General features: G+C 39.0%; 1 protein-coding gene across 1 annotated transcript in view; it reads left to right on the top strand.

Annotated features, from left to right (window-relative positions):
* Positions 1–23,029, top strand: part of AMHR2 (anti-Mullerian hormone receptor type 2) — a 45,731-nt gene that overhangs the window by 9,496 nt on the left and 13,206 nt on the right. The window contains exons 3-6 of the mRNA XM_070934935.1: positions 3,199–3,282; positions 7,435–7,574; positions 9,039–9,266; positions 14,998–15,112. Of these exons, the coding sequence (XP_070791036.1) occupies positions 3,199–3,282; positions 7,435–7,574; positions 9,039–9,266; positions 14,998–15,112 (567 nt within the window). The remainder of the gene's footprint in view (positions 1–3,198; positions 3,283–7,434; positions 7,575–9,038; positions 9,267–14,997; positions 15,113–23,029) is intronic.

The following is a 23,029-nucleotide window of genomic DNA, read 5'->3' on the forward strand; positions in this document are numbered from 1 at the left end:
AATAAGAGGCAGGTTATTTCTAATTTCTTAACTTGCAGCTAAAAATGTAAAGGGTGAAAAATGACGGCAGGTTTTGACTTCAAAAGTGCGACGGCTTTAATGCTGTCTTAAGTTTAAAAAGGAGGATACAAATAGGTTAACTAAATTAGTTTAAAAGCACACGGATATGCTGACCAGTATATGTTCTCATTTTTCCTAAATACAGATAGTCCTCACCTTATGACCACAATGTCTGTTGCTAAGTGAGACAGTTGTTAAGCGAATTTTGCCCATTTAACGACCTTTTCTTGCCACAGTTGTTAAGTGTATTGCTACAGTTGCTAAGTTAGTAACATGGCTGTTAAATGAATCTGGCTTCCCCATTGATTTTGCTTGTCAGAAGATCGCAAAAGGTAATCACGTGACCCTGGAACACTGCAACTGTCGTAAATATGAGTCAGTTGCCAAGCATTTGAATTTTGATCACGTGACCGTGGGGATACTGCAATGGCTAAGTATGAAAAAAAGTCATAAGTCACTTTTTCTAGCGCCGTTGTAACTTTGAATGGTCACTAAGTGAACTGTTGTAAATCGAGGACTGTTGTAAAATGCAAAGTCCAACTATGATTTTAGCAGCCAAGGCAGAAAAATCATCTTTTTTTTTTTTTAATTTGATTTATATGCCGCCCTTCTCCGGAGACTCAGGGCGGCTTACAGTGCATTAAGCAATAGCCTTCATACTTTTGTATATTTATACAAAGTCAGCTTATTGTCCTCACAAACTGGGTCCTCAATTTACCTACCTTAGAAAGGATGGAAGGCTGAGTCAACCTTGAGCCTGGTGAGATTCGAACTTACTTTAATTGCAGACAGCTGGTGTTAAATTACAGTGGCTTGTCCGCAGAGCTATCTATCTTCCTCTCTTGTGGCAACAAATACAACTTTAAACGCCTGAATTTCATCATAAAGGCAGGCACTTTTCTTTGCTTCATATCAGATTCCTAATGGGTTCCTTGGTTTTACCTCTTGCTTTGCTCCTTCTCTAGATTATTCCCTTGGGAATATTCAAATTTAGAGTGCTTTTCAGACAAAGCTTTTGCCCAACTGCAATTTTCCAAAGTTCCCAGATAATAATCCAATCACTTTGCTAAAAGTAATCAGTTTGGTGAAGTAAATAATAGAGCATGGAGACACTCCCACCACATATGGTAGTATACATACTACCATATGTGGTGGGAGTGCTCAAAAGCAAAAAGTTTTTGGCAGCAAATAAGGAGCTGGTTAGAAGAGATGTTAATGTTCAAAACAGAAGTCAAGCCGGAATTTTTCTTACTGGGCATGACAGATGGCAAATATGACAAAAATTAACCTATTTAATATTGCATATACTTACTGTGCGCGCGGCCCCATTGCAAACCGGTAATAAAGGTAAGTAGGATCCACCCCTGTATAGCTGTTTAGGAAGTACAATACTGTATACTTGATATATAATGAAATAGGAGATATATAAATTTGTATATAGATTAAGGAATATATTACTTATTAACTTGAATTTGACGCAAATGTTAGAAACCAGAGACGTTGAGCAATGTCCATTGTTTTACTTTTAAAATTAATAACATATTTTTTAAAAAAAAAATAGAGCATGGAGACAAATGGTCATTTTTCTATTGTGAAGCTAGAAAGTTTGGATATTTGTTTCCTCTGTGAAGGATAGACAGGGAATGATGATACCTTCTCTTGAGGTAGAGAAGACCTACCAACAAAACTGTTCATTTGCAAAACTAAAGATATCTGGAACAAGAATAGGCCATGTAATCTTATTTATAGGACGGTAGGACTTTTTGAGGCAAGAAAGAGGGACAAGGGGTTAATATGAACGGGAGTAAATTCATTCATGCATACTAATGCAGCTTTCTCCGATTTGCTGGTCTCTGTGAGTTATGCTGACTGGGAATTCTGGAAATAGGAATTCCTGCACTTCTAGAGGACATCTGATTGGATACCATTATGTTTAGGCTTTTCATTTGGGATGACATTGAAGGGGTTAAATTTCATAGAAGAGATTGGGAAGTCTGCATATTAAAAAGATGATTATCGTGATCTGGCAACCTAAGAATTCTATTCTGTAACTTCTCAAAGCCAACTTATCAGAGATTCTATGACATCCCCCTGTCTCCCTCCTTTCTATTTTGTCTTGTGAATTAAAGAACCTTCCTTTGTTTGGGGTAATATTTCTTGCTGTTTTTAATTTGACACAGAACCCGATCCAAAGATAGAGGGAGCCTAGCAAAGGAAGAAAGGGACCTTCTCACCTCTTGAGGAACATTTTCACTCTTTTCTTCTTATCCCTCTCCCCCCAATCTCCATCAACCTCCGTGCTTTTGAAGCTGCTTGTCTTCTGCTGATACCAATCTCCAACCACCCTTGACATTCCCCCACCCTGATATTTAAATTAGCCCCGGATTCCAAAAGTATTAAGTAGAACAACGATTAAAATGGAGTTCCACCTGGGACTTTCTCCTTATTCCAGCCTTCTTTAGGGCTTTACATCAAATCCTACAAGAAAAAGAAATATTAATCTCTCACTTCAGCATTGGGTAACGTAAGTGTTGTCTGTCATTTGCATTCATTTTCTTGGTGGCTGAGCACATTTCAAGAAAAAAAAGAACTAGATTCTGTAATCAAAAGTCCTTATAGTTCCCATTTCCCTTTTTACAAAAATATACTCCCCACACTGCTGTTTTATCATCTCTCCAACGCTTACACACAAACACACACTCCCATCCGCACAGCCTTCTGTAGTGTTGTGATGCCATATTATGGCCTTCAAACCTTCAAAACCTATGGGGAGGACATAGGAATGTTGGCTGCAGAGATGAGAAGGTATGGGCTGCTTCTTAGAGGGAGGGAAATGTCCTTTCCCCTGCTTTAATTTTAATTAAAACTTCAGAGGAAAGGGCCAGGAGAGGATGGCAAGAAGCCGATATCGAGGATGGGCAGAGAGCTTGGAGATGGACATGCAGAGGCCCATAGGCACCTGGAGATGTGGAGGAGGGCCCGAGACTTTGAGCCAAGAGGCTTAGCAATATATATAGCTATTAAATATGGCAAATGGGTTGAAAGAGATTGCTCTGCCTTCTCGGAAACTTGAAATGCTCTCCTCCCTTTTCTCCCATTATAATATGACATCTGTGCTCTCTTGTTTTATCCCTGCAGCCGAGTCCTTGCCTAGTCCCGCCAAGATTGCCTGGATCACAGTAACCTGCCTAGTGATCCTCCTATGTTTCTCGGCATTTCCAGGTATGGCAATTTCAAGGAAAGTATTTTTAAAAAAGAGTTGGCTGCACAAAAGTTGGCTGAATTTGAGATAGGGAAAGTGAAGAAAAGCTCCCCTACTCTCTGAGACACTCCTGAAAAATATGGTAGCAGCATGTTTAGATGATGTATTTCCATTATATGCAGGGGTGGGCTTCAAAAATTTTAGCAAGGGATTCACTGCCCGGTTGCTGGGTGGGCGTGACCATGGTGGGCGTGGTCTAGTTGGTCTCCTGCACCACAGCGAGAGTGGGGGGAGGCATTTTGCCTTCCCTGGGCTCCGAAGGCTTTTCTCGAGCCTCCAGGAGGGCAAAAACAGCCTCCCCAGGCTCTGGAGGCTCTCTGGAGGCCGGACATGGGCCCATTTCCGGCCTTCTTGAACTTTCAGTAGGCCCGTTTTTCACCCTCCCCGAGCTTCTGCGCACGCCCTGCACTTACCTGCATCCAAAACAGGCTGCATGGGGACTCCTGGGAGGGGCAGGAAGGGGTAGGCAGGGCCAGCCAGGAGTAGGATTTGGGGGTTCTCCAAACTGCACAGAATCTTAGCTAGAGGTTCTGCCGAACCAGTGGTGGGTTGCCCCCAGTTCGGACTGGTTCTATAGAACCGGTAGTAAAACTGGCGGGAGGCTCAGCCCACTGACCCTGATGTCATTAGAAGCGATCTGTACATGCGCAGAAGCAAGGCACGTGCATGAGCGAAGCAAGCGTGTGTGTGCGATCCCGTTGTGAACCGGTAGTAAAGGTAAGTAGAACCCACCCCTGTTCCGAACCCCTGCGAACCCCCAACAGCCCACCCCTGATTATATGGAAAAGATATAAATACTGAGCAGACTCACAGAGTGAAATTTGGGGGCACATTAGAAAAACCAAAGAACCCACCACTGAGTGCCTCTCCTCTCCTCCTGGCCACTAGTCATCACTGTTACAGGTAGTCTTCACCTTACGACCACAGTTGAGCCCGAAATGTGTGCTGCTAAGTGAGAGAGTTGTTAAATGACTTTTGCCCTGTTTTACAACATTTCTTGTCACCATCATTAAGTGAATCACTGCAGCTGTTAAGTTAGTAACCTGGTTGTTAAGTGAATCTGGCTTCCCCATTGACTTTGCTTGTCAGAAGGTCGAAAAAGGGGATCACATCATCCCAGGATGCAACCATCATGAATATTGATTTAGTTGCCAACCATCTGGATTTTGATCATACGACCACGGGGATGATACGACGGTTGTAAGTGTGAAAAACTTTTAAAAGTGACTGTAAGTCACTTTTTTCACTGATGATGTAACTTCAAACGGTCACTAAATGAACTGTTGTAAATTGAGGATTACCTGTATAAGATTCAGACAAGAGATTCCACTGGCTTTGCCCTTGCTTTTTTGGTAGTGGTGAAGTATGGTGGCTCTAAAGCAGGGGTGTCAAACTCAATTCATCAGGGTTGTGTGTTTGACTTCAGGGGGCCGGGGTGGGCATGGACAGGGTAAGTGTGGCCAGGTCGATATCACTTGTGTCAGGGGCACTCGTGGTGGCCCGAGTGATCTATCACTGAAAACAGGCTCCCAAGCTCTGTTTCTGGCTGTGACGGCTTCCTGCAACCCTCTGCCAGCAAAAACAGAGCTTGGAAGGATGCACATCAGTGGTGGGTTGCTATTGGTTCTTCCCAGTTCTTGCGAACCGGTAGTGGAAATTTTGAGTAGTTCGGAGAACCGGTAAATACCATCTCTGCCTGGCCCCGCCCCCAATCTATTCGCTGCCTCCCGAGTTCCAGCTGATCGGCTAGAAGGAAAAAATCAGGGCTCACTTGACAAAGAAGAGAAGAAAAAACACAAGACATCTTAGCTTTAAATTGAGAAGCCAAGAAGCCTCCCAACTGATCGGCTAGAACCGATCCTCTCCTTGTAAACTGCTCAGTGGTGGTAGATTGGCAATTGAGGCCAAGTTGTCTGAAAACAGTTTCCGATGCTCTTGGTGATGGCAGAGTGGCAAAAAACTGTTTAAACTCTTGCCATGGCGCATCAAAGGGCCACCCTTCAGCTGATCAGCAGTAAAAGGCAGTGTGGTGGTAGACCAGTGCGCTCCAAAAACAAATGGGTAGACTGGTATGCTCCAAGAACAAATTGGTAGACTGGTACGGCTCTGCAAGCAGTTAAAAGCCTGGTAGACCAGTACCTCTGCTAAATCCTAAAGAATTGTTTGTCACATGACCATCAAACCATGCCCACAAAATAAGCCACGCCCACAGAACTGGTAGTAAAAAAAATTTGAACCCACCTCTGGCGCACATGGCCCTCCTGAGCTCCGTTTTCACTGGCAGAGGCACCGTGGGCTGGTCCTTTGCTGTTTCCAGAGCAGCCCCACGGGCCAGATCTAAGCACTCTGAGGGCCAGATGTGGCCCACGGGCTTTGCGTTTGACACCCCTGCTCTAAAGGAAAGAAGCAGGCAAATGAACAAGGTGGCAGTGCTAAGGAAGGTAGCCAAAGGAGGAAATTATTGAACAAAAAATTGATATGAAGCCAGAGTTATTCCTTTTGGGTATAATAAAAGGTAATGCAAAGAAATTCAATACATCATGTTCCATATATAATCACCGCAGCCAGAATCACATTCACCCAAAACTGGAAGCAAGAAAACACTCCATCAAACACAATGATTATAAAAAAGGTGCTAGAATACGCAGAAATGGACAAATTAACGATGGAATTAAGGGACAGAGAGGAAACAGTGTATGATGAGAGGTGGAACAGGTGGTATAATTGGCTTGAAAAGAAGTCTAAAATTAATGTTTAGTGAATGTTCAGGAAAAATAATAATTGGAAGAAATGTATATTTTAGAGTGTAGTAGACATGTAAATATTGTATACATCATACAAATAAGTAACTATGAAATAAGAATATATATGTTATAAAACAATAGGCCTGTGGATAAATTGAAATTAAGAAAAAATTCCGATAATAGAAAGCTGTAATAGTGTAATTGTGATTTTAAAGGTTAAAAATGTAGAATAAAAATATTTCTAAAAAAAAAGAAAGAAAGAAAGAAAGGTAGCCAACACAGGGAATCTTGCTCAAGGATCCATCAGAATCTGATATCCAAGATACATCTACATAACTACAACCTTGTTTTCAGGCTGTCCTATACCAGGACCTCATAATTATAATCCACATTATCATGAATATACCCATGATTGTTTGCAAGAAAATGTACTTTTTAAAGCAGAACCCGGGACCACATGGGAGCCATAGTTTTGTGCATACAGATAGTCCTTGAGTTATGATCACAATTGAGGCCAAAATTTATGTTGCTAAATGAAGCATTTGTTAAGTGAGTTTTGCCCTATTTTTTATGACTTTTCATGCCACAGTTGCTAAGTGAATCAGTGCAGTGTTTAAATTAGTAACACGGTGGTTAACTGAATTTGGCTTCTCCAAATTGTTACTAACATGATTGTTAAATGAATCTGGATTCCCCATTGACTTTGCTTGTCCAAAGGTTGCAAAGCCTGATCACAGGACGACACTGAAAACCGTCATAAATATGAACCGGTTGCCAAGCATCCGAATTTTGATCAGGTGATCCTGGGGATGCTGCAAAGGTTGTAACTTGGAAAAATGGTCATAAGTCATTTTTTCAGTGACAATGTAACTTTGAGCAGTCGTTAAATGAAATGTTATAAGTCGAGGACTACCTGTATAGTGTAAAATTGCATTTAGTCACGGAGCTGCTGTTGGGCATGCAGAAGGTCCCTGATTCAACTTTCAGCAAGTTTCTTAAGTAGAGTTGAAAAAAACCTGATGAAAATGTTGGGAAACTTTTGCCAATCAGTGCTGACACCACTGAGCTAAATGGATCAATGATCCGATTCAATATAAAAGAGGGCTACTAAAAACTGGGCCACAAAAATCTGAATGACTAGCAAACTGTTGAGTTGTTCAGTGGGTTTTTCTAGCTGAAATATAAGGGAGTTTCTTATATGCTCATGGTACAGCTTCTCTGCCCTGTACTTTTACTTTTCCCTTGAATAGCAAAATATTTTTTTTTCTCAAATAGATTACTATTTGCCTAATTTAGGGAGGATATAACATTGGGAAAAAAATACAGAGTATGTCATTGAGGAGGAAATGTCTTTCTGTGACTTTTTAGTTCTAAGGCATCGGAAAGTTCATGCAGTGCTACTAAGACCAAAAGAAACTGGAGAACTCAACAAGGTAACGACAGGCTCAGAACTAAAGGATGAGAAAAAACTGCCCAGGCTGGAGGTTCCAGATCTCCAATTCATTCAGGTATGATTCAGTCTGGGGAGGAGCCAAGCCACCAGGAGTCACCATCACTAGGTCTACCAAATCCACTGCAAAAAAACCAGATGACCCCTATATGGCAAGCATTGGAATTTCTGCATCTCTCCACTGTCATCTAGAAGTCACCTGGAACTCTGCAGGCCAGATGTGGTAGACCTACCATGATTTGCTTCCCCCCCCCCCCCCCGGTCAATCTTAATGGCAATGCCAAGATAGCAGTTATTGGGGTGGCCAGAGGTTTCCTTCACATGCAATTCCAAAGAAGGAGGTTCTTCAGTTTGGCAACTTGATGATCCTAAAGAAGTAATCAGGGACCAAAATATAAAGCTCTAAAAACATGTGCTACTGACTAGAGCAGTGATGGCTAACCTTTTACGTCACTGCGTGCCGTCCTGCGTACTGGAAATGGTACGCGAAACCATCCTGTGAGGAATGTGCGTCCCCGCTGGCCTTCGTGCATGTAGGAGCGCCGATACCCAGAAGAGCGGCGTTCCATCACGCATGTGCAAGCCAGAACCCGAACTTTTGGTTTCTGGCACGCACATGCGCCTGATGAACAACTGGCCATCGCGCATGCATGCAACGTAATTTCGGAAGTTAGGGTGCCGGCCTGCACATGCGCGATGGAACGCCCCTCTTCCAGGTTTTGCCACTCCCGCACGTGCGATGGCCAGCTGACTGGCACGCGTGTGTGCACAGGAACGCAGAAGAGGAGCCAGCGAGGCCCCGCATTCCTTGCGGGATGGTTCTGCATGCAACTTCCGGCATGCGTTCCATAAGTTTGCCAACATGGGATTAGAGTGAGGTCCTTGCCAGTACAGGTAGTCCTTGATTTATGACCACAATTGAGCCCAACATTTATGTTGCTAAGTGAGAGTTGTTAAGTGACTTTTGTCCTATTTTACAATCTTTTTTATAGTTATTAAGTGAATTATTGCAGTTGTTAAATTAGTAACACGGTTGTTAAATGAATCTGGCTTCCTCATTGACTTTACTTGTCATAAGATTGCAAAAGGGTATTACATGACCCCGGAACAATGCAACTATCATTCATGTGAGTCAGTTGCCAAGCATCTGAATTTTGATCACGTCATTGCATTGAGGCTGCAACGGTAGTAAATGTGAAAAATGGACATAAGTCACTTTTTTCAGTGCTGTTGCAACTTCGAGCAGCCACTAAATGAACTGTTGTAAGTCAAGGACTACCTGTATCAGCTGGAAGCTAGCTTTATCTATAACAGGTGTTTCCAAGCTTGGCAACTTTAAAAGCTGTGAATTTCAACTCCCAGAATTCCCCAACCAGCAGAGGGAACATCATAAGGGACAGAAAATAAGATCAGTGTGGAAAGAGTTTTTAATTTCTTGGTACAGTTGAAAAACAACAATCTCCTACCTAAAGCATTGATAGGAATTTTAACTAATCCTTTTCCCTAATCCTTTTTGGAACAGCTTCTCCACGAAGGGCAGCTTTCTAAACTGTGGCAAGGAACCTTCGGCCAGCAATCTGTGGCCATCAAGGCCTTTCCTCCTTTGTGCCACCAACAATTTGCATCTGAGTGGGCCGTGTACAGCCTCCCATTGATGAACCACAAAAACGTGGCACGACTTGTGACTGCTGGATATGGGGGACCAAGTGAAGAACCTTGTGGTCTCCTGGTACTGACACTGTACCCATTGGTAAGAACCATAGGCAAGAATGGGTGAAAGTGATTGGAATTAGGTGTTAAAAAATAAAAGTGATCTTGTATGTGTCTAGGTGCAGGGAGCTAGTTTGGATAAGGCAGTGGTGAAATCTAAAATTTGTTACTACCGGTTCTGTGGGTGTGGCTTGGTGGTGGTGGGGTAATGTGACTGGGTAGGCGTGGCCTTTTTTTTTTTTTTTTTACTTTTAAAACCATTTTTTCTACAACCTCTTCGGCAAAGAGTTATAAAAAAATGCTTTCAAAAGGCTCTGACGATCCCTTGCCTGATCGGCAGCGGCTTTTTTAAAACCTCAGCTTGGATCGTCAGAGGCATTTAAAAGAAAAATAGGGTTTTTTTTCTTTTAAATGCCTCTGACGATCCAAGCTGAGTTGCCTGATCAGCAGAGGCTTTTTTAAAAAAGAAAAATAGGGTTTTTTTTCTTTTAAATGCCTCTGACGATCCAAGCTGAGTTGCCTGATCGGCAGAGGCTTTTTAAAAAACTCAGCTTGGATTGTCAGAGGCATTTAAAAGAAAAATAGGGTTTTTTTCTTTTAAATGCCTCTGACGATCCAAGCTGACTTGCCTGATCAGCAGAGGCTTTTTAAAAAAAGAAAAATAGGGTTTTTTTTCTTTTAAATGCCTCTGACAATCCAAGCTGAGTTTTTTAAAAAACGTCTGCCGATCAGGCAACTCAGCTTGGATCGTCAGAGGCATTTAAAAGAAAAAAACCTTTTTTTCTTTTAAATGCCTGTGATGATCCAAGCTGAGTTGCCTGATCGGCAGAGGCTTTTTAAAAAACTCAGCTTGGATCGTCAGAGGCATTTAAAAGAAAAAAGGGCTTTTTTTCTTTTAAAAGCCTTTGATGATCCCAGCTGAGCCACGCGATCATCAGAGCCTTTTTTTTTACTTTTAAAAGCATTTTTTCTGCAGAAGAGGGCGTAGAAAAAATGCTTTTAAAAGTAAAAAAAAGCCTCTGATGATTGTGTGGCTCAGCTGGGCATGGGGGGGGCAGGGATTTTTGCTACCGATTCTCCGAACCACCCGCCTCCATCACTACCGGATCGGGCGATCTGGTCCGAACCGGGAGCATTTCACCCCTGGGATAAGGCACCAGGTTAGATAGACTGGGAGTTCTAGTCCCGCCTTACCCCTGAAAGCCAGCTAGGTGATTTTGGACCAGTGACACTTTCTCAATTCAACTCACTTCCCAGGATTGTTGTTGTGGGGAAAATAGGGGTGTGTGTTGGATATGTTCACTGCCTTGAATAATTTGTAAAAATAATAAAGGCGGGATATATGGTAAATAAATAAAAATGATTCACAATAAACTTTCACCAGTGTGTACTAAGGTACATAGGTATTAATGTCATTATAATCACATCACCATGAGGAATAGATGTTTAATTTATTTTTTTTGCCATGGATATTATAGATGTGGAATTTCTAGGAGTAAATTCAACTTTTCTAGATTCTCAGATTGCAAGCTGGTTTGTTTGTTTGTTTGTTTTGATAAAGAGTACATTTTAAGGTTTTGCTGAAGGATTTGTTTTCAGCTCTATTTCTAAATTAAAATGTCATATAGTAGAGTGGGGTGATGGGGATGAAAAGGAATTGTTAATTGCTAAACTAACTTCAATAGGCAGCAGTATAATCCAAGTAGTCCTCGACGTGCGACCACAATTGAGTCCAGAATTTATGCTGCTAAGTGATAAATTTGGTGAGTTCTTTTGCCCCATTTTACGACTTTCCTTGCCACATTTATGAAGCGAATCACTGCAGTTGTTAAATTAGTAACTTGGGTTTTTAAAGTGAATCTGGCTTCCCTATTGATTTTGCTTGTCAGAAGGTCGCAAAAAACGATCACATGACCCTGGAACACTGCAACCGTCATAACTACGGACTAGTTGTCAAGCATCCAAATGTAAATCACATGACCATGAGGATGATGCCACCGTCATAAGTGTGAAAAATGATCAGAAGTCCCTTTTTTCAGTGCCATTGTAACTTTGAATGGTCACTAAATGAACTGTTTTAAGTCAAGGACTACTTGTATTACAATAACACATTTAATAAGCAAATAAGATATGAGAATTTGAGCCTTCCTTTCATTGCCCAATCAGAAACAGATGGTCATGGTTTGCAGTTCCTCTCCCTACAATCCAGTCTGCAACCTTAAACACTCAAAGAGCCATTTGGACCCGTTTCCCACAGAAAAGAAAACACTGGGAACCACAAAATCCTTCCCATGCCTGACTATTTCTTTTTTTTTAATTAAAAAGTTTTTTATTTTGTAAACAAACAAACATACAATATATAATCAATCAGTCAATGTATCATCTGAATACATCTTTTTTCCACCTTACTCCTCCAATAATTATCATATCTTAATATTATCATTTCATTTATTATTACATTTCCCCCACATTTACTTTTCTATTAAAACATTTATCTATTCAACACTTTTATCCCAACCCAACCTTTGTCCCTCCCTCCCCACCCACCCCCGACTTCCCAGAGCGAAAACGGTGTAACATTTAACAAGCATAAGCTAAAATATACTAACTAACTATAAAATTCAAAACTCCCACACACTCTTTAACTCCTAAACTCTTCCTAAATATAAAGACCTTTTTCTTGATGTGTAATCCAATAATTTAACAATATTACAAACATTAAAAATCATGGATAAATTTCATTTCCACACCTTCAAACACCACTCTTTTTCAGCATTACTCCCTAATAAGATTCTAAATTTAACATTTATCGTCTTTAATCCTTCATAAAATTGAACATTTTAAAACCTTAAACATTTCCTCTCATATACCTTTTAAGATACTATAATCTTATATTAAACATTTTAAAAATCTCTTAATACATCAATAAAACATTCTTAATTCATTTCACAAAATATAAATTTCAAAACCTGCAGGAAGATATCCTTCAAATTTTCAGTTAACCATTTTAATACCTCCATAACTTTTAAGAAGCAATCGTTTTTATATCCAAAACTAATTGTAAAAAAACACTTCCTTTATATCATTGTCTTAGAAGAACCTTTAAAAATACCAATTTAAGATTTTAAATTTATTACTAAAAACCTCCCCCCAAAAAGAATTAATCTTCTATTCTTCCCTTCTTTCTATATTTTTTCCAGTCCTTCTTCTTCAATAATTCTTTCAACATTGCTCCTCCCCCTAATTTTATTTTCAAAAATTTTTGAATTTTGAATTGAGGTTGATGTATTTTGAAAGCTCGCTCTCTTCTTGAAATCATTTTCTCTGGTTTAAAACCCCCATTTCAACTCTTCTTGCTTGTGTAATCAATCAGTTCATTCCTTTGTCTATAAAGCCATAAAGTTTATCAGCTTGCAGTAAAGAATCTACTTGTTGCTTTTCTATTAATTGAGTGGAAGCGTCTGCCAAGACCTGTGTTTCAACTGTGCCAACCTCCATTTCAATCCTGACAGCCTCTTTGTCCTCCAGAATCAAAATCCTCTGATTAATTTCCTTCTGTTTCCCAGCCAACAAATCATTATAATTCTCCAAACTATATTTTTGAAAAGCTCTTTCAATTGATTCCAAAAGAGCAGAGTTAAAAGAGTCTAAAAGTTCTTGAAAAACCTTTACAGTCACAACTTGAGAATTTGCTGAGTCACCAAACAGTGATCCTCCAGCCCTAATGTCAGCCATGTTTCAGTCTTCACTTTATATTTATTCAGCTATCAGGTCGACAAATCCAATTATTTTCCACGCAGTGTAAAGATGTAAATTAATTGAGGTCAATACTAAGTTCTTTTCCATGCCGCTTCCACTTTAAATCTTTTTCTTAAGGTGTAATCCAGTAGCTGTATCAATGTTACAAGCATTAACAAGCGTTAACAAGCACTTTCACTAATAGCTTTTGCTTCCACGCCCTCAGGCGCCATTTTCTGCATTTTTAAACGGAGTTAAAGTGTTACTTGCGGGGTTTTTTTTCGGTTCTCCTGATTTGCTCTGCCAGTACCCAAAGTCCAAATTCTTTATGATCCTTAAAATTGCGTTGCTGGTGTGGACGCGATGCCTTCGTCTGCATGAAGCAGACTTGTCCCGGATTCGGAGCAATGAAGGGCTTACAGGGAACTCACCCTGCAACCCCCAGGCTTAAAAAGACAAACCTGGGGGTCTAGGGGAGCTCTACCCAGACCCTTCGGCTCTTCTCTCCCCCTTTTTCCCAGGGGGAGATTTTCAAGCCGCTGAACAGCCGGTTTTCGCTGTTCAAGTGGCTAACGAAATCACGGGGCTGGAGCTCCTAAAGGAGCGTCCGTTCAGCAATCGCGGAGCCACCGGAAGTCCCTCATGCCTGACTATTTCTTGAGCGGCCACAAAACTAGCTTATGTAATTGAATTAAACGTTCTGTTTTCTTCTGAAACTTTTCTTTTCTTGGATTTATCCATGGTTGGCCTACTGGAGGTTGAAAAGCTCAATAAATCACGTGCCGGTGGATGTCGCACATTGGCGGTTGTGACGCATATTTTGAGTTACAGCAAGCCGCAGCAGAGGGGTGAAAGAGCCACATGCGGCTCCAGAGCCGCAGATTGCTGACCCCTGATCCAGTAACTTCTCTTCCATTCCCATTCTTCAAAGCCTTAATTTGAATATAAATAAATAATCCTATTTAAAAACCAATACTTAACTTTGGATGAAGAGCCACATAAACCCATGTCTATAATATTGATATTCTCAATTGCAATTAATACTGATAGAATTTTTATTTTTATTTTTTTATCCTCAATACTTTTAAGCTTTCTAGATAATAGTACAGGTAGTCCTCAATATATGACCACAGTAGAGCCCAACATTTCAGTTGCTAAGCAAAGCATTTTTTTATGATCTTCCTTGACACAACTGTTAAGTGAATAACTGCAGTTGTTCAGTCAGTAACACGGTTGTTAAGTGAATCTGGCTCCTCTACTATCTTTGTTTGTCAGAAGGTCACAAAAGGTGATCACATGACCCTGGGACACTGCAACTGTCATAAATACAAGCCAGTTGCCAAGCATCCAAATTTTGATCACATGACCACGAGGAACTTGCAATGGTCATAAGTGTGAAAAACGGCCATAAGACACTTTTTTCAGTGCTATTGTGATTTTGAATTATCGCTCAATGCTGTCATAAGTCAAGGACTACTTGTAGATTTATACATTTTAATCATAGTATATAAATATTGCTGCACTGAAGTCTGCTGTGAAATAATACAACCTATCAAGATTTATAACACTACAATAAAAAAACGAAGGAAAAAAGCTATAGCTGAGCATCGGAGGAGCCTATTATCCAAAATTATTCTGTCAGTTTGCTTAATCCGGACACATCCTTCACCATAATCATGAGAAGTTGAATGCTGATGTCAACCATCTTGTGTTTGGGCGAGTGGTGGGATTCAAATTATTTTACTACCAGTTCTGTGAGCATGGCTTAGTGGGCGTAGCAGGGGAAGGATACTGTAAAATCTCCATTCCCTCCCTAATCCAGGGGAAGGTTACTGCAAAATCCCCATTTCCTCCTAATCAGCTGGGACTCAGGAGGCAAAGAATAGATGGGGGCGGGGCCAGCCAGAGGTGGTATTTACCGGTTCTCCAAACTACTCAAAATTTCCATTACCGGTTCTCCAGAACTGGTCAGTACCTGCTGAATATCATCTCTGGTTTGGACCTAAACTGAATCAGTTGCATTTTCTTCAAAGGGATCCCTACGGAACTTCCTCAGCCATCACATTTGTTCCTGGGATATCAGCATCCAGCTCGGATCATCCCTTGCCAGTGGCCTTGCTTTCTTACATGAGGAGAAACGGAAGGAAGGTAGGCCGCCAGAATATTCAGCAGGAAGCCATAGGATGATTTTTGTCCTGGAGACTTCCCGATGGACCACTTGTGACTCCTGAGGCAGCATCAGAGGATGGAGCCGGCTGGGTATCATCCACAGGTAGTCTTCGATTTACAACAATTCATTTAGTGACTGTTCGAAGTTACAAAGGTATTGAAAAAAGTAATTTTTGGCTGTTTTTCACACTTACAACTGTTGCAGCATCCCCATGGTCACGTGATCAAAATTCAGATGCTTGGCAACTGACTCATATTTATGACGACTGCAGTGTCCCAGGGTTATGTGATCAAATTTTACGACCGTCTGACAAGCAAAGCCAATAGGAAAACTGGATTCATTTAACAATCACGTTGCTAACTTAACAACTACAGTAATTCACTTAGCAACTGTGGCAAGAAAGGTCGTAAAAGGGGGCAAAACTCAATTAACAACTACCTCACTTAGCAATGTAAATTTTGGGCTCAATTACGGTCGTAAGTCGAGCACTATCTCGACTTTACAAACCCCTCAATTCAATATGTAAACGTTATATTGGATTGAGGATTTTATAATGAAAATGGGAATAGCAACTGCAGGGACAAGCTCTTTTTTATATTATATTATATCTCTACCACTCAGGGAGGGGGTGTCACAGGAAAAGGATCAAATTTCTTATCAGAATTTTTGCTTTTTACCAGAATTACCAGAATAAACTGGAATTCAGCATGGATATCCAGGGGATCTGTCTTGATCATAAAGAGTATCCAATTCTAATAGACTAAATTACTAGATAACATTACTCAGAGAGTAATACCTAGAAAACCTCCTCCTTTTAAAATTTGGCTGGTGAGATACAAGAGAAAAGGTAGATAGGAAAGCAGCACAGACTGAGCATATCAGTGGTGGGATTCAAAATTTTTTACTATCAGTTCTGTGGGCGTGGCTTGGTGGGCGTGGCAGGGGAAGGATACTGTAAAATCTCCATTCCCTCCCCACTCCAGGGGAAGGTTACTGCAAAATCCCCATTTCCTCCCGATCAGCTGGGACTCGGGAGGCAGAGAATAGATGGGGCGGGGCCAGTCAGAGGTGGTATTTCTCAAAATTTCCACTACTGATTCTCCAGAACTGGTCAGAACCTGCTGAATACCACCTCTGGAGTACATGCTGAGACCAGGGGTGGGTTCTATTTACCTTTACTACCGGTTCGCATCGCCGGTTTTACTACCGGTTCTTGTGAACCAGTCCGAACCGGGGGGAACCCACCACCACCTGAGACATTTTTATTCCTTAATTCTAAGAACTGTGTTCCTCACTATCACTCCCAAAACATTATTTAGCACCTGGCTTCAGATTCTACTAAAAAAAAAAAAAAAGTTAGCATTTTTATTGTATTTATGGACAACATGTATATACAGATTTGATTACTTTTTTAAAAATCAGAGCGCTGTATATATAGTGATGTTCAGTACATGCTACAGTTCTTTTTTTTTTTTTTTTTTTTTAAATTTTTTATTGTAAACAAACATACACATATAGACATAAACATTAAAACAAACTAGACATAAACTAACTATACAATGAAATCAAGTCGCATGACTTGAACTTTGAAAGTAGAGCTACTTCGGTAATTATATATCAATATATCTATATATATTATCTTTCATCTTGTATCAATGTTTATATAACGATATTTCCTGTTATTTACTTATTTTTGTAGTATTGGGTGGTAATCTCTTATTTCGTGTCTTTTTTATCTAACCATTTGTACCATTCTTGCCAAATTAAGTAAAAGTCTGTATCTTCTTTTCCTTGTATTTCTTTGGTCAATTTGTCCATTTCTGCACATTCCATAATTTTTTGTATTATTTTTTCTTCTGGTGGCGTGTTTTCCAATTTCCACATTTGTGCGAAGACAATTCTAGCTGCAGTTAGGATATGTATTATCAAATGTTGTGTCTCTTTTTTATAGTCCTTTGTCAGTATACCTAATAGATAAGTTTCTGGTCTGAGGGGTACTTTTTGGGCGGTAATTTCTTCCAGCTGACTTTGAATTGTTTTCCAAAATTTTTTGACTTTGGGGCATGACCACCACATGTGGTAGTAGGTCCCCTTCTGTATTTTACACTTCCAACAGTTCTGATTAGTATTGGGAAACATCCTTGCCAACCGTGCAGGGGGGAGATGCCACCTATAAAACATCTTGTACGTATTTTCTTTGTAGGGCACGGACATTGTCAGCTTAGTATTTACTTTCCATATTTTTTCCCAATTCTCTAGGTTAATATTATATCCAAAATTTTTGGCCCAAATAATCATATTTTCCTTCACCACTTCTTCTTCCAATTTGTATTTTAATAGATAGTTATATATTTTAGCTATTAATTTGTCATCTGATTGCATTATAATTTTATCTAATTCATTTCTTTCTTTTTGGATTCCAAATTTTTCCATATCACTTTTATATCTTGATTTTATCTGTAAATACGGCCACCAATCAATATCCGTGCCTTGTTGTCTCAGTTCCTCTCTTGTTTTCATATCTCCCTCTGTGTTCAACAATTCGTCATAGGTTTTCATCCTGTCTGTGTCCATTGTGTTCGGGTAGATTTGGGCCTCCATGGTTGATAGCCATCTTGGGATTTTGTCGTAGTGTTTTCTCCTTATTTCAGTCCAAATTTTTGCCAGTGCTCCTCTGATATAATGTCTCCTGAAGTGTTCATGTTGTCTGGGCTTTTCTTCCCATAGAAATGCGTGCCAACCTTTTGACAGGTCAAATCCTTCTAGTGCTAGTGTTCTTTTATCTTTAAGTGTCATCCAATCCTTAATCCAAGTTAAAGCTGTTGCAGTGTAATAGGTTTGCCAATCTGGTAGTCCCAGACCACCCCTTTCTTTAGTGTCCTGCAAGTGTTTCAGTTTAATCCTGGCTCTTTTTCCATGCCATAAATACTTTAATATCATTTTGTCAAGGTCTTTGAAGTATGATTTTCCTGGGTTTATCGGTATTGTTCTAAATAGATATAGTATTTTTGGTAGAATTGTCATTTTAATTGAAGCAATTTTGCCTAGTAGTGATAATTTCAACTTACTCCATACCTCTAAGTCCTTCTGGATTTGTTTGGCCAATTTGATGTAATTGTCTTCTTTGAGGGATGATATCTTATTGGTGAGCCAGATTCCTAGATATTTTATTTTGGTTGTTGTTTGTATTCCTAATGTCTCTTCCAATTCTTTCTCCTGGGTTTTTGTCAAATTTTTGGTTAGTAGTTTAGTTTTTTGCCTATTAATTCTCAATCCTGCCACTTCGCCATATTGATCTATCTTCCTTAGTAAATTCAGTCCTGATTGTTTTGGTCGTTCTAAAATGAATACTACATCGTCTGCGAATGCCTGTAATTTATACTCCTGGTTTTTTGTTCTTAATCCTTTTATTTCATTGTCGTTCCTGATTTCATTCAACAGTGGTTCCAATGCTAATATATATAATATAGGAGAGAGGGGACATCCTTGTCTCACTCCCTTAGATATTTTAAATTGGTCTGTTGTCTCTCCGTTTATCCATATTTTTGCAATTTGGTCTGAGTATATTGTTTTAATCATATTTAAAAATTTGTCACCGGTTCCCATTTTTTCTAATTGTAGTATTAAGAATCCCCAGTTAAGATTGTCGAACGCCTTTTGTGCGTCAAGGAAGAGTAGAGCCATCTTTTCATTCGATTTTTGCTCATAATATTCCAGTATATTTATTATTGTTCTTGTGTTCTTGTTAATTTGCCTGTTTGGAATGAATCCATTTTGATCAGGATGGATGTAATTCACAATAATTTTCTTCATTCTCTGGGCCATGATTGATGTAAATAGTTTATAGTCTACGTTTAGAAGTGATATAGGTCTGTAGTTTTTGGTTTGGGTGAGATCTGAGTCTTCTTTGGGTATCAGAGTGATGATTGTTTCAATCCATGATTTGGGAATTTTGGCTTCTAAGATTGCTTCATTTAGGACTTGTAATAAAATATCATCTATTGGCTGGTATTCAATTTTGTAAAATTCCGTTGGGATGCCGTCTGGACCTGGTGTTTTATTGTTGTTCAGCTTCTTCTTTGCTTCCATTAATTCTGACATCGATATTGGTTTGTTCAAGAGTTCTCTTTGAGTTTCCTTTATTTCTTGAATGTTGGATTTATTTATATATTCTTTCACTTTTTCCAATTGAATTTCTTCCTGTGCATATAGTTCCTGATAAAAATTTCTTACGATTCGCTTTTTTTCTTCGTCCATGTGCTGTAATTGCCCTTGTTCGTCTTGTAGTTGGTGTATTATTTTTTTTTCCTTTTCTTTCTTTAGTTTATAAGCCAACCAACGTCCTGTTTTATTTGCGAATTCAAATTGGTTTTGTTTTGCCATTTTGATTTTCCTAGCTATTTCTGTTGTTGTTATTAAATTTATTTCATGTTTGATGAGATTTATTTTCCCCTTGATCTCTTTCTTGTCAGGTCTGTTCTGTAATTCTGCTTCCTGTTTTCTGAGCTCCGTCAATAAATCGTTTCTTCTTTGCTGTTTCTCTCTGTTTTTCTTCGCCTTAAATGAGATTGTTAATCCTCTTATATATGCCTTTGTAGTGTCCCATAGGACTTGCAATGATGTTTGTTCCCTGTTATTTATTTGGAAAAATATCTCCATCTCTTTCTTTATCATCTCTATGTATTCTTTATCTTTAATGATCTCTCTATCCATCATCCATCGTCCCCTTTTTGGTTGGCCTTTCCAGACTATTGTTATAGGACTATGGTCCGCCCATATATTCGGTGTGATTTCAATTTCTTTTATATTTTCTCTTAATTCTGCGGTCATCCAGGCCATGTCTAGTCTGGACCAGGACTGATGGGGATTTGAATAATAAGTATACTGTTTTTTAGTTTTATTCAGTTCTCTCCAGGCATCTTTCAATTGTAACTCTTGAGTCATGTCCTTAAAAGAATCAGGTAGTGTCTTTTTCCTAGAGTTATTTTTTTTATTACTTTGGTAGTCATATTCCATATCAACGATTGCATTATAGTCCCCTATTATACATAGATGTTCGTAGTCTAATTCTTTAATTTTATCGTGTATCTTTTTAAAGTATTCTTTTTGGCTCCCATTCGGGGCATATATTGATATCAATAACATATTTCGGGTCTCCATCTTAATATCTATCATTAGTATCCTGCCATCTTCATCTGTGTAGATTTGTTTTGCCTGGATGTGGCTTTTAATGTATACTGCGATACCTCTTTTTTTTTGATCTGATAGTGAGGTGAATAGTGTTCCAAGTTTTCTGTTTTCTAGTAACTGTTGATGTTGTTTTTTGATATGTACTTCTTGTAGGTTGATAATATCTATGTCTAATTTTTGAAGTTTTCTGAAAGTGTGTGTTCTTTTGGTTGGTAGATTAAGGCCGTTTATATTAATTGAGATTAATTTCAACTCTCGTCCCATTTCCTTTAGTTTTTCTTTATTAGTTTAAGTTTACTTGTGTTTCTTGTTACCATATGCGTTTTCTCCCTAGCCCCTTCTCTCTCCATCTTCTCCCTTTCCCTAGGCTCCTTCTCTTCCTTCCCTTTTTTTGTTTCCCCCGTGGGGTATTCCTGGTTTACATTATCTGAATCACGTCTAGTTTCCTGTTCCTCTTCTATTATAAAGTGAGTATCAAAGAATTCTTGTGCCTTCTCTATCGTATCGATTTTATATTTTTTGTCGTCCCAGGATATTAAGATTCCCTCTGGCACCAGCCAGCGGAACATTATTTTGTGTTGAATCAGTAGGGTTGTCAAAAAGTTGTAGTTTTTTCTGTATTCTCTTATTCTTCTTGGAACTTGTTTTAAGGTTATTATTTCTTTCCCTTGGTAGCAGGGTTTTCCCTCTCTCATGGACGTGTAGATCTCTTCTTTTACAGTTTTACGTGCGAATCTAACATGTATTTCTTTAGGTAGTTTGTTCCTACGAGCATAGTTCGTATGGACTCTATATATTTCGTCAATTTCCCTACTAATTTCGGTTTTTTCCTTTTGGGTAGCCTCTACTAATATATCTGTCATCAGGTCTCTTAGATCTTCTCCTTTTGTTTCTGCAATATTTTGAAATCGTAAGAAGAATGATGCTTTTTCTAATTCTAAATGGGTAATTGACTCTTCGAGTTCTCTAGTTGACTCCATTTGATTTTGTTCGATATTGTCCATCTTTTTCTCCGTTAGAATCATTTTGGCTTCCATGTTTTGGATTTGTTCTTCGTTTTTAACTATGTTTTGTTGTATTCTCTCAATCTTATCGTCCATTTTTTTAATATTATCATTTATTTGTCCTACTTCTGATTTCAATTCCTCATGGTTCTTTTTTGTTTCTTCGTGGTTATTTGCAATTGTTTCTTGGGTTTTGTTCATCCCCTCCTGAATCATAGCTAGTATAGACTGTATATTCTGTATGCTGTGTGCACTAGCAGCTTTTTCTTTGTCTGTCGTTAACATCGTGTCTATAGTTTTTTGTTGTGCGGGTGAAGATTGTGTAGGTATTGGATATTTCACCCACCCCCAACCAATTAGTATATGAAAATTTGGGGAAAATTAATACAAAAGACAACGATGGCAACATCTTCACTAACAATAACTAAATCAGGGAAAAAATTAACAGTACATGCTACAGTTCTATATCTCTGCAGACATCATGCTGAGAATATGGGTAAAATATATCTGCTTCTAAGGCTAGCAGAGAAGTCAGCCTTCTAAATGTATTGTTACTTCTCCTGCAAGGAGAGGGAGATTAACTAGAATCAGAAAAAAAAAATGGAGATAGTAAATCCTTTTTAGGATCACTTTGGGAGAATGCATGTTAAAATATTCCTGCCTCAGTTAAACCACGGGGAAGGAGGGTGGTAATCTCTCTGATGTATTTGTTTTCTCCATGCAAATTTTTGCACTCAGGATAATCTGATGCTGCCTTCATTTGATTGTTTTGTTCCTTTATTTCTGAATCTCAAAAAATAGAACATTAATTGAATGTTTGCTTTAATCTTAAAAGGACTACCAATTTAATTTCTTCTCCCTGATCACACTCCCTAAGTGTGTGTGTACATTTCTTTACATAAAAATGTAGGTAGATATATGAATTCAAAGCAAGAATATTCCAGTACCCCTTTATTCACAATAAAAACAACAAAAAAAAAACAATCTCTTTCAAAACTTTAGCATTTTTTAAGTACAGTTAGTCCTCGATTTACGATCACAATTGAGCCCAAAATTTATATTGTTAAGTGAGACAGTTATTAAGTGAGTTTTGTTGCATTTTACGACCTTTCTTGCCACAGTTGTTAAGTGAATCACTACAGTTGTTAAATTAGGAACACGGTTTTTAAGTGAATCTGGTTTTCCCATTTGACTTTGCTCGTCAGAAGGTTACAAAAGGTGATCATATGATCCTGGGACATTGCAATCATCATAAATGTGAGTCAGTTGCCAAGCATCTACATTTTGACCATGTGACCATCCCCAACGGTCATAAGTGTGAAAAACGGTCATAAGTCACTTTTTTCAGTGCCGGTGTAACTTTGAACTGTCACTAAATGAATTATTGTAATTTGAGGACTACCTGAACTGTAAGAGAGGGAGAGGCTTTGTCATAGGTGTTTCTCTGAATAATAACCTGCATTTTAACCATGAGAAAAGTTAACCTGGGAAAAGTTTAAATGAGAAAATGTGTTTTCTTCTTGGATAAGGGGAGGAATCTAACAGTTATCCAAGAGATGTGATTCAGAAGTCGGGGTGAAAGCTACAGTCAAGTCTATTTGGTTCTCGATGCTTTTTTTTTTTTTTTTTAATTGAGCTGCTCTACAGCCAGACATGAATGAATCCCATTTTGGCATTGCATCCAGAGATCCTTTCTGACTT

This window comes from Pituophis catenifer, unplaced genomic scaffold (genome assembly GCF_029215685.1).
Source record: "Pituophis catenifer annectens isolate HBS135680 unplaced genomic scaffold, rPitCat1.0.hap2 SCAF_2, whole genome shotgun sequence".
NCBI classification, from domain to species: Eukaryota; Metazoa; Chordata; class Lepidosauria; order Squamata; family Colubridae; genus Pituophis; species Pituophis catenifer.